General features: G+C 34.9%; 2 protein-coding genes across 2 annotated transcripts; one reads left to right on the forward strand and one right to left on the reverse strand.

Moving 5' to 3' along the window:
• The first annotated feature begins 4,343 nt into the window (after window positions 1-4,343).
• Window positions 4,344-5,370, forward strand: LOC112512539. Its single transcript, XM_025118554.1, has one exon. The coding sequence runs from the start codon at window positions 4,414-4,416 to the stop codon at window positions 5,050-5,052; it is 639 nt and encodes a 212-aa protein (XP_024974322.1). The 5' UTR covers window positions 4,344-4,413; the 3' UTR covers window positions 5,053-5,370.
• A 777-nt stretch (window positions 5,371-6,147) lies between these two features.
• On the reverse strand, window positions 6,148-7,705 carry LOC112512430 (cell division control protein 2 homolog C). The gene is made up of 6 exons (XM_025118388.1): window positions 7,274-7,705; window positions 7,057-7,168; window positions 6,875-6,968; window positions 6,721-6,790; window positions 6,510-6,648; window positions 6,148-6,427 (listed from the first exon to the last, which is right to left on the reverse strand). Exons 1-6 carry the CDS (start codon window positions 7,678-7,680, stop codon window positions 6,335-6,337), a joined length of 915 nt encoding a protein of 304 aa, XP_024974156.1. The 5' UTR covers window positions 7,681-7,705; the 3' UTR covers window positions 6,148-6,334.
• Window positions 7,706-11,192: the final 3,487 nt, after the last annotated feature.

Here is an 11,192-nt window from a genome sequence, read left to right on the forward strand (position 1 = left end):
GATCTATAGTTTTAGTACGGATGTAACAGGATCTCCAAAAAGATTGGAACGACCTTGGATGTCACTCATATTTTATGTCTGTTTCTCACTCATATCACTTACATTTCATATCCCCTTTTCATTCACATACCGCACATATAAGAAAGGTATGAGTAGAATTGGTTTTTTATAATAACATAAATCCAATTCTATTCATACATCATCCCATGTGAGTGAAAAAGCGTATGAAATATAAGTGGTGTGAGTGAAGAATGAGTATAAATGTAAATTAGTGATATGTAAATAAGGGGCGAGTATAAAATATGAATGTCATATGACTGAAAAAGATATGTAAAATATAACAAGTGATTAAACAATATGAAATACGAGTGGTAGAGACACATACCTTACTCCATGTTTATTAACTTTATGTTAGCGGATGTTTGGGATTACTTATTTGAAACAACTTATGTTTTTTTACAAAAGTACTTATCAACTTACTATAAGTAAGAAGTGTTTAATTTCTTCAAAAACTTTTTATTACCGGTTTGGCACTAGTATAAGTTGTTTATCCAAACACTCAAAAATGTTTATTACTGGTGTCACACCAGAATAAGTCAACAAATTATTTTTATAAGCAATCCCAAACACCCCCCTTAGATTATGAAAGAAGCTAAATTGCACTCCTCTACAGGGTTGAGTTCACGTGAGATCAAAAGTTTTTCGTGAGACCCGTAAGACCAATTTATGTTCATTGATCAACTTTATAAGGTAATGATCTAATGGTCTAAAGTTGTAAGGTGACAATTTTATAATTATTGAGAAGTCTCTTTGTATTTATAAATGTTCAGATCTGACGATTGTAAATCTAATCCAAGGGTTGAGAATTGGTCTTACGAGTCTCACGAAAAATCATTGGTCTCACATGATCCCAACTCATCTACATTGGTAAATGTACCTTTACTTAATGACTTTTTTATACACTAATATTAAAACTTATTTTTTATATTTTGATTTATGAACCAACTGAATTTGACATTAAAAATAAGAATTCCATAATAATAATAAGAAAGGAATCTTTCTTGGAAATGAGTAATTAAAGAATTTAAAAGTGAATTGAGTTGGAGTTGTTTTCAATTTTAGCAAAAGTAGTTTCCATGTGAAAAACCTTTCTCTTTCTCTTTTTCTTTTATTTTAAATAATTATTTATTCCTTCTCTAAACTAATAAACCATGCTTTATGATTCATTATAAATAAATAAACATTTCTTTTAACAACAAAAACTTAATAATTATTATAAGGTATTTGACCTCATAATTATACGTATATATAAACTAAATTCTATCAAAATAAACCAATTTCATCTGTGTTTTTATGTTGAAAAAACCGACTTTAACTTTTTTAACAAGTTAGTGCCTGATTGGTTTAAGATTGGACTTCAAAATGTCAAAAGTATCTGGAGGTCTCAGGTTCAAATCAAATAAGAAATAAAAATCTCTTTGTGATCGCGAAGATTCAAATGCAATCCTACGAAATAAATAATCGTCTTAAAATTAGTCGACTTGCATAGTGAGTTGAATATTCAAGTTAATTAAAAAAAGTATTCATATTTTAAGTATATAAATGACAATCAAGCCCATTAAATAAGAAATGGAGAAATGATAATATATAATTAAATTACGTAAACGCGGAGTAAAAAGTATATTTTAACATGTTATAGTATAAGGAGTCTTGTTGTAGGACCCTTGACCATGTATATACAAGAGTCAACATACAAACAAATCGTGTATATATATATATATATATATATATGAATACTTAGTCTTCATCTAGAACCTTCACTACGTATCTACCTCTAATCTTTATTTAATTTGCCATCCACATTCCTTTTCTTTTAATTAAATCAAATATACATAAATCATATATCTTATAAGCCTTACCAACAAAACTAAAATCATCTTAATAATTTCATTAAGAGATGAATCTTGTTTGGTAAAAATTGTTTGTTTCTTAATGATTTTGTATCATGGGCCTCTCTTAAACATCAGACGCCACAATTTCATTGTAAACAATTATCAAACGATTATATTTCATTTTGTATTATATTATGAGAACATCTTAATCATTTTGCACCAAACCATTTAATAACTGTCAAACAACCATTAAAATTCATGGCAAAAAGGCTTAACTAAAATGCCATAGAAAACTAAAGAATTTCAATGAATAGAAATTTCGACGATCCAAACAAAGAAATATTTAAAGTTTGATTTTTACCATAAGATTTTGTGCACATTTAGAGTGTTTTTATTTAGTTCTTGTAATAAAATCTGGAACCACGTGTCAGTAAATGTGTCGATACTTCATTTTTTTCTTCCCATTGCACTTAAATGTTGACTTTCATCCTCCTAAGTCTTAATGTATGGGATCAAAATTCTCTCATTTCCAAAATCATTTAATATTTATACTTTCTACACTTTCAAAAAGCTTACATAAATTCTCAAGATTACAAGAATCAAAATTTTATTTTTATAATACTTTATATGTATATAATAAAGTTGAGTTCTGATAAGAAATGTAAGAATGGATCTCTATCATTGAATCAATTTTAATTTAAGATCAACACTAATATTATGTACCGAAATGCACCAGATTAGATCTCATGATAAGTGCAATTCGTGGGATTGGGTCCAGACCATTTCTTACATTTCTCACATTTACTCATTTTATCCTTTGCCATATATAATATTTAACTTTTTGACAAAACATTTCGTAAGATGGGGAAGCACTAGAGATACATAAGGCTCGGGTTTTTCGAACAGACACCCATACCTTTGAAGCCTGAATTTATAAAACAAAAGAAAGTCTCAAAAAAACTCCACCTTAATTTTTTCTAACCCAAGGTTTTATTTTACATATTTCTGGTGTGGCACCGACGATAAACATTTTCGAGTGTTTGGATAAACAACTTATACAGGTGCTAAACCGGCAATCAAAAGTTTTTGAAGAAGTTAAATTATTCTAACTTATAATAAGTTGATAAGAACTTTTAAAGAAAAACATAAGTTGTTTCAAAAAAGCTATCTCAAACATCCCTAAGGCTATGTTTGATACATGGGACGAGACAGGACAAGACGAGACGGGACAAAACTCATTGTCCCATGTTTGGCATAACATGGGACAGAACAAGAACTCACTGTCCCATGTTTGGTGCGACATGGAACAGGGACAAGAGCAGGGACAAGGTGAGACAACATGAAACAAAAGAGGTTTTTTCTTGTTCCACCAAAATAGGTGGAACAAGATGGGACAAGAATGAGAAAGAAACCAAAATATTACTAACCTATCTTAGTTTGATATATAATCTTAATATGATATTTGTTTTAATGGTCATCATCGCTAGTTTGGCCGCCGCCACCACTACCGGCGGTCACCTCCACCTCCTCTTCCACTACAACAACATCCTCCACCACCTCCACAACCATCATCCACCAAGTCCATTGCCACCTCTACCATAGTCGACCACCGACCACCACCGTCCATTGCCACACCACTACTGCCGTTCACCACCTTCAACTCCTCCTCTACTGCAACAACCTCCTCCACGACCACCATTGGCCACCACCATTCATTGCCACCTCACCTCCACCATAACAACCACCACCACTATCTTCACTACATCAACAACAACTACCTCCTCCACCGTTGTCAACCTCCACCATCACCACAATCTGCCATCTTCATAACTTCTATAACCACCGTCGTCCACCAAGCACCACTGCCTCTACCTCCATAACCACTGTCAGCCATCGACAACCATCGCCTGTTGCCACTACTACAGTCGGCCACCACCACCTCCACCATAACCAAAACCACCTCTACCACCACTACTACTATCAATTATATCAATTTTTTCATTCAAATTTGGTACAAATATGAAAATTATATATAAATATTTATTCTTTAATTATATACTTTATTTGTGTTATTTATAACTATTATATCATATAAAAAATATCAAATTTTTTGGGGGGGGTAACTTGTCTAATTCTGACATGTCCAGTCCTAGTCGTACCAAACACCAGACATATTCTTATTATGTTCAGTCGTATCTCGTCCAGTCCAGTCCAGTTTAATCCTATCCTTTTATTTTATCATGTCCTATCCAATTATGTTTACGTACCAAACATTAGGAGATGGAGAAGGAGAGCGTTCCCACTTTGACTATAAATAAAAAATAATTAAGAAGGAAGGCCTAAGACTCAGACCAAAACTAGACCTCCCAACGGTAAACCCCATTCCGCGTTTCCTACATTTAATTTACGATTTCGTTCTTCCCCCAATTTCTTCTTTTTTATTTATATGCTGCTTTCCCCTTTTTAAGTTTATTACACACCTTCTCCTTCTTTCTTCCTCCCTACTCCCTACCAATCTACCATGGATGTCGAGAAGAAAGATGAACAACCTCTCCGATCGCCTCACCTCCCCCACGATCAATCTCGGAAGCGTAAACGTCGGAGATGCATCATCATCTGTTCCTCAGTAATCGCCGTTATACTCGTTATTGCTCTAATCCTGCTCATTTTAGCTCTCACCGTCTTCAAAGCCAAGAAGCCCGTGTTGACTGTTAATTCCGTAGAGCTTCAGGATTTTGGTGTCTCTGTGAATCCGATTCCAATTCAAGTTTCCTTGAATATGTCTCTGGCACTCGATATTTCAATTGAGAACCCTAACAAGGTCGGTGTTAAGTATCGGAGCAGCTCAGCCATTCTCCGGTACAAAGGCAAAGACGTAGGCGAGGTTCCTATTCCGGCCGGTGAGATTGGATCCGATACTACTAAGCAAATGAATCTGACGCTAACTGTATTCGCTGATCGGTTACTTTCCGATTCAAATATCTACGGGGATTTCCTGAGTGGTAACTTGCCTTTTACTACTTATACTAAGATAAAGGGTAAAGTTCGTGTTCTTTTCGTTCATATTCACGTCTCTTCTACGTCAACTTGTGATGTGAATATCGATATTCAAAGTAGAAGCATTGCAAATCAAACCTGCCAGTACAAGAACAAGATATAGATAGTAGGTGAAGGAAGATTCATTTGATTAGCCAGCTACGGATACTCGTATATCTATTTTTTGCCATACTTTCTTATTGTTCATAATTAACTTACATATTTGATATGAAATAAAACTATTGCTGTTATTGCTACTTTTTTTTTAAAGGAGAAAAGGAAAAAGAGGTTGGTATTGTGTTCTATCCCGTGTATTATGAATTGAATACTTCACCAACATTACATCATGCATCTTGTATTGTAATGTAGTAGTAGATTTGATGGTTCATTTTTCATGTATTTTTGTGATTCTATTTGTTGAATGAAGCTTCACTTGGTTCCATTAATGGAGTAGAGTTTGGTGGTATAGAGTTAGAAATGCCATGGCTTTATGAATCTGAAAGCACATTCCAGTTGGCTTGGAGCTTGAGAATAGTGTATTGACTTCCATCCATTGGTTCTAAATAACTCGTTATTGCGGCAAGGCTTGGGTTCGCAGTCACGTTAACCCTTGTGGCTCCGCTCTGAGGTATGACTAACATTATAACACGTTATGATGCATTTTTGATGTGTTACAATGCATTTCAATGTGTTATTATATACAAGCTTAAACTTAAATAATAAACATAAAAAGAGAAAACAACTAAATGATTAAATAGGTAAAATACTTGCTCTCATTCCTATACACAGAGTTGAACTTGAATTCTTTGAAAATTGAAGAAAAGTAGTGAGATGAGATTCAAAAGAATTAATCCGGAATTTTGCACCATTGATATCCGTTTTTATCGACTCTATATATTTGGTATCAATGACTATTCTTTATTTTTTAGTTTTTTTATTTTATCTGAATTTAATTTCTTCTGTGTGTGTGTATTGCCGCGTTAAGGAACGCCTTAAAAAACATGTGGCCTCGTTGCAATTCGTAAGGCTTGAGGGGCTGAGGCTTCCCCAGTCATGCCACATCTCAGGTCATTTCATATCAATCAAGTGCAGAAAATGTGAATTGAGTTCCAGGAGGCTGAGGGACTTGCATAATCTTCCATATTTTCCTTCAATTGGTCTATGCCTCCTCTTAAGATATATATATACACACACACATTATCATGCGCGCACACACAAACGACAACATACACAAACATTTGTAGCAATCACAATGGGGAATTACAACACACACAAAGAAAGAAAGGACTGAAACATTAAGATTGTTGGATATAAAATCATAAAACACACAAGTTGTGAAATCACCAAGCTGATGACATCTTTCAATCTTTAACAGCTAGCAACAAGATGATGATGATGATCATGTTTCAGAACTGAGATTTGTCGAGGGTATCAAAATAGGGATGATCCATAGCAGCCTTCGCCGATATCCTGTCAGCTGGATCATATTGCAGCATTTTCTACACACCAACACAACAAACAACAATTATCATCATCATCATTATTATCATGATTAACTCAAATCCAAAGACAAATACTGACCGATAGAAGGTCTACACCATCAGGTCCCAAAGATGGAACAGCCCGTGCCAAATTCTGAGCTTCCCACCTGGGATACACATGCCAGTCCCTTAGAGAACTCACGCCCGGCCACTGCTCTTCCGTTGGCGTCCCAAGCAACCTACAAACCCCACATCGTGTCATACATAGATGATACTAATCAATTCATTCATGTGAAATTAATTGTACACACCTGAATATATGAAGCAGTTGTTGGAACTCTGAATCACCAGGAAACAAAGCTTGTCTTCTTGCCATTTCAGCTGATGTGCAGAATTACATAAATTACTACATCTAACTAAGACTACAACTAAGAAATTTGATTGCAAGTAAAACTAGTTTCGTACCGAAAATACAGCCAACAGACCACATGTCAACACCAGTCGAGTAATGAGTTGATCCCAACAGTACCTCTGGGGCTCTATACCAAAGAGTAACAATCTGCACATATCACATGAATCGATTATCAGATTCCAAGATCAACGAAACAGAATCCCTTTATTGAAGAATAATAAAAATTAAAAGGCACCTCGTGAGTATAACTCTTGAGAGGAACAGTAAAAGCCCTTCCAAGACCAAGATCTGCAATCTTCAGAATTCCCTTTTCTTTGTCAACCAGCAAGTTTTGTGGCTTCAGATCTCTGTAAAACGGTTATTACTAATTAAATCAAGTGTTCATACAAACAAAACCCTAGGTTATCACGTACAAATAAAACCCTAGACGATGGTAAGGAAATTAAAATAACCTGTGAAGAACACCATGACCGTGGCAGTGGGCAACACCCTTACACAACTGAAAAAGGAAGCTCTGGATCTGAGAAGGAGGAAGGGGGGAAGGGTTAGGTCCCTTGCGATGGGAATCGATGAACTTCTTCAGATCGGTGTCCAGATACTCAAAAACAAGGTAGAGGAGAGGCTTGCCGTTGTGATGGATGTGTTCAACGGTGATAAGGCGGACGATGTAGATGGAATTTGAAAGCATCTGAAGGAGGGAGATCTCACGGAGGGCGGTCGGTGGAATTCCTTCCTCATCCATCTCAAGACGAGTTTTCTTCAGAGCCACCAGTTGGCCTGTCTGTATATCTTTCGCTTTGTACACTTTACCGTAAGTACCTTCACCTACTTTCTCCAATTTCTCGTATTTGTCTTCCATGGCGGATTGCAGAAGATGATGGAGATGGAGAGGAAGGAGAGGGAGATATATGTTTTGAAATTGAAATCACAACGGCAGTCAAAAGCTTTCTTCCCTCTCTCGCTCAATTCGAATTGTTTTCGTTTATGGGCTGGGCCTTCTGACCCAAACCAAAACAAATTATCAAAAGAATACCCTATTTATAATTATAATGGTAATATGGTATATTCATATATTGTTAGGTGGCCCAAACCACAACAAATTACTAAATGACCGTTTACCAAATACTTACTCGGTAAATGCTCATCGGTAAAATTTAATACTACTATTTACTTACCGAATAAGATTTTAGTCCACCAAAACGACATTGCATGTAACGATTTACCCGGTAAGTGCTTACTATGGTAAGAGTCGTCGCCCTCACTTACTGGGTAAGACTCTTGGTCCTTGTCTTGCTCTTACCGGGTAAGATTCTTGGTCCTTGTCTCGTTCTTACCGGGTAAGATTCTTGGTCCTTACCATATTCATCCAGTGAGGTAATGTAATTTGGTAAACGCTTACCCGGATAAGCGTTTGGTAAACAGCCCCTAAAAGCCAATTTTTAATACTACTTTTGTACTATTTATATAACTATTTTAATTTATCTTAAGATGAGTGTCTATTTTCAAAAGTAAATGCTTTTTTTTTTCAATTTTACTCTTAATTATGAGAATGCATCTATAACTAAAGGTAAAATTGTCTTTTTCTTAATTAAAAAATGTTAAAATTGTATGTCGTTTTCACTATGCACATTTATTTTGGACTGATGGAGTAGTATACTTGTATGTTCAAAACAAGCTATATATGTCATTGAACGAACATGTTCAACAGCATAATAAGACCCTTAAATATGCAAAAAAGTTTATTCTAGATTCTACAATGCCTCGTAAAATGTTGATCACGAGTGAGTGCATATCTACTTATTATTGGATGAAATACTTGCTAACAGAACGAATCTCATCCCATCTTTCTTTTTCTTTTGCCATACTATCTAGCCATATATTCAACAAAAAGACATTTCAAAAGTCAATTTTTTTATGGGCTGTATTTTTTCTAGATCATTTTTGCTTTTGGTGAAACTAATGCGGTATTTAGGTTTTGCAAGACAAAGTGTCAGATTCGTGGGCCTGGCGGCCTGCTTTAGGTCTGTAGTATTGTTTATTTTCTATGAAAAGATGTACGTCGTCCCGCAAAACCCTAAAATTTATGATTGAATTTTGAGATTTTAGATACGGTGGTAAACATTCAAAACACTTGGTGTATGACCATTTTCACCGCAACTAGAGCAAATCCTCTAATAAGATCGGTCTATATTCAAGCAAATGGCTAACAGATTAAAACAAATTTATCAATCCATAACACATATGTTTGGTTGATTTCATTATGTATTGGTTTGGTTCTTGTAACACACTCAAATTTGCAAACGACGACTAATTTAAAAATTCTATTAATACCACAAATAAAGGGTAAATCCTTTTTCTATTAGTCAATACATGAATTACCTAGGATATCAAATCAAAAATCAACATCAATAAATGATAAACCGAGCTTTAGATAAAGATTAAGTTAAGGTCGGTGTTACTATAACCCAATAACTGTCATTATCTTCAATTGCGGAATACATCAACAAATAGCTAGTACCATTTCTTACGAACCTGATGCACATGTCGACAAAGAAAATGTTAGATTTAATGCCTACTGAGCTCAAACAGTTTTCATAAAAAAAAAATACAACTGTAAAACCTAAAGACTGATTTCATAAATGAAGTGTGTTTATCATAAAAGCAACATCTTTGTGAAACACACTATTTCCCTGATGAAAAACCCGTTAATCAAAATACCCCATTTATATGCAACCAATAACCGATACTCACAAAACCAAGAATAAAGTTATATAACATTAAAACAATAATCATAGCTTTAAGCATGTCTTATAAACAGTTTAACTCTCGCTTACCCTTGTAAGGGCATAACACATCTAAAGATGTAGGGAGAGACCCGATTTACCATTTATTGTGACGGAACACATAACTAAGCCACAAATAATTGTTATATAAGCATCACTTATGGATAAACAAACATTGACATCAACCTTATCCGAGTCTCTAGTCAAATGTGTTAACAAGCTTAACCTTATACAAATCTTTTGCTTGGGGAGTCACCAAGTTCAACTCTATCCAAGTCTTTACCTTGCGATCTCCCAAATCCATGTTAAGCTCATTCACTAGAAAATGGTAGTCACTATGGACTACACGGTCATCAAATTCAACTCTATCCAAGTCTTTACCTTGACACCCCCACTACGGATCACACGGTCATCGAGTTCAACTCAATCCAAGTCTTGACCTCGAGCCCTTCGCTGATCCGAGTCTCTAGCTACAATACAGGGAATACTATCACATTCCAACCGACTCCTATGCCAATTGATCTATTGTATTACAATCTATAACTACAAGACACAAATGAATGACTAACACAATCAAAACGTGTAATATCAAATAAATATGCCATAACCGCATATAATTCCAAAGGCCCCAACATAGAGAAAATTAAGTCGGACGAATATCCTCGAGACTCATTTAAGTCAAAACCGAGCCAAATGCTCAACAAATCCATTGACTATAAAATAAAAGTCATCAAAGGGAATAAAACGTATTAACTCAACGATTATGCAAATACCTGTTCTAAAAGTATGATTAACTACCACAAAGGTGGTGCCTGATTGGTTTGAGCTTGGCTCCAAAGGTCAAAAGTATCAGGAGGTCACATGTTCAATTCCAAGGAGGAATAAAAATCCCCTTGTGGCCACAGATGTTCAAATGCGGTGACTCCGGGTGATCTACAAAGCAGGTGGTTACCCTGGGATTAGTCGGCACGCATAGCGGGTTGGATATCCAGGTTAATAGAAAAAAGTATGATTAACTCAAAGACCCATAATTGGTTGAGACAAACCATTTTTCAAATGAAATCATATTCTTATTTTTCTATAATGCCTCATAAAATGAAAACATGCATTTTCCAAATGGTTTATAAAACCAATACACCAAAATGCATTTATATCAAATAATTTTCATTGGTACAAGAAATCATCTAAAGAACACATTCTTGAGATATATATATATATATATATATATATATATATATATATATATATCTGAACATTCATAAACGCCACGAGACTTCTCAATAATTACAAAATTGCCACCGTGCAACTTTAGACCATTAGATCATTAGCTTATAAAGTTGATCAATGAACATAAATTGGTCTTACGGGTCTCATGAAAAGTCATTGGTCTCACGTGAACCCAACCCTATGTGTGTGTATATATATATATATATACACAGAGAGAGAGAGAGAGAGTTTGGTTCAAATGTTAACCAAGATTATTGTGTTAACTTTGTTAACCAAGCTCAACCAATGAATATCTATCTTTTATTTAGGTTCACATACATATCATATGTTAATGACAAGAGTAATTAAGTAATTTTACCAT

This window comes from Cynara cardunculus (genome assembly GCF_001531365.2).
Source record: "Cynara cardunculus var. scolymus isolate 2C chromosome LG 5, CcrdV1, whole genome shotgun sequence".
NCBI classification, from domain to species: Eukaryota; Viridiplantae; Streptophyta; class Magnoliopsida; order Asterales; family Asteraceae; genus Cynara; species Cynara cardunculus.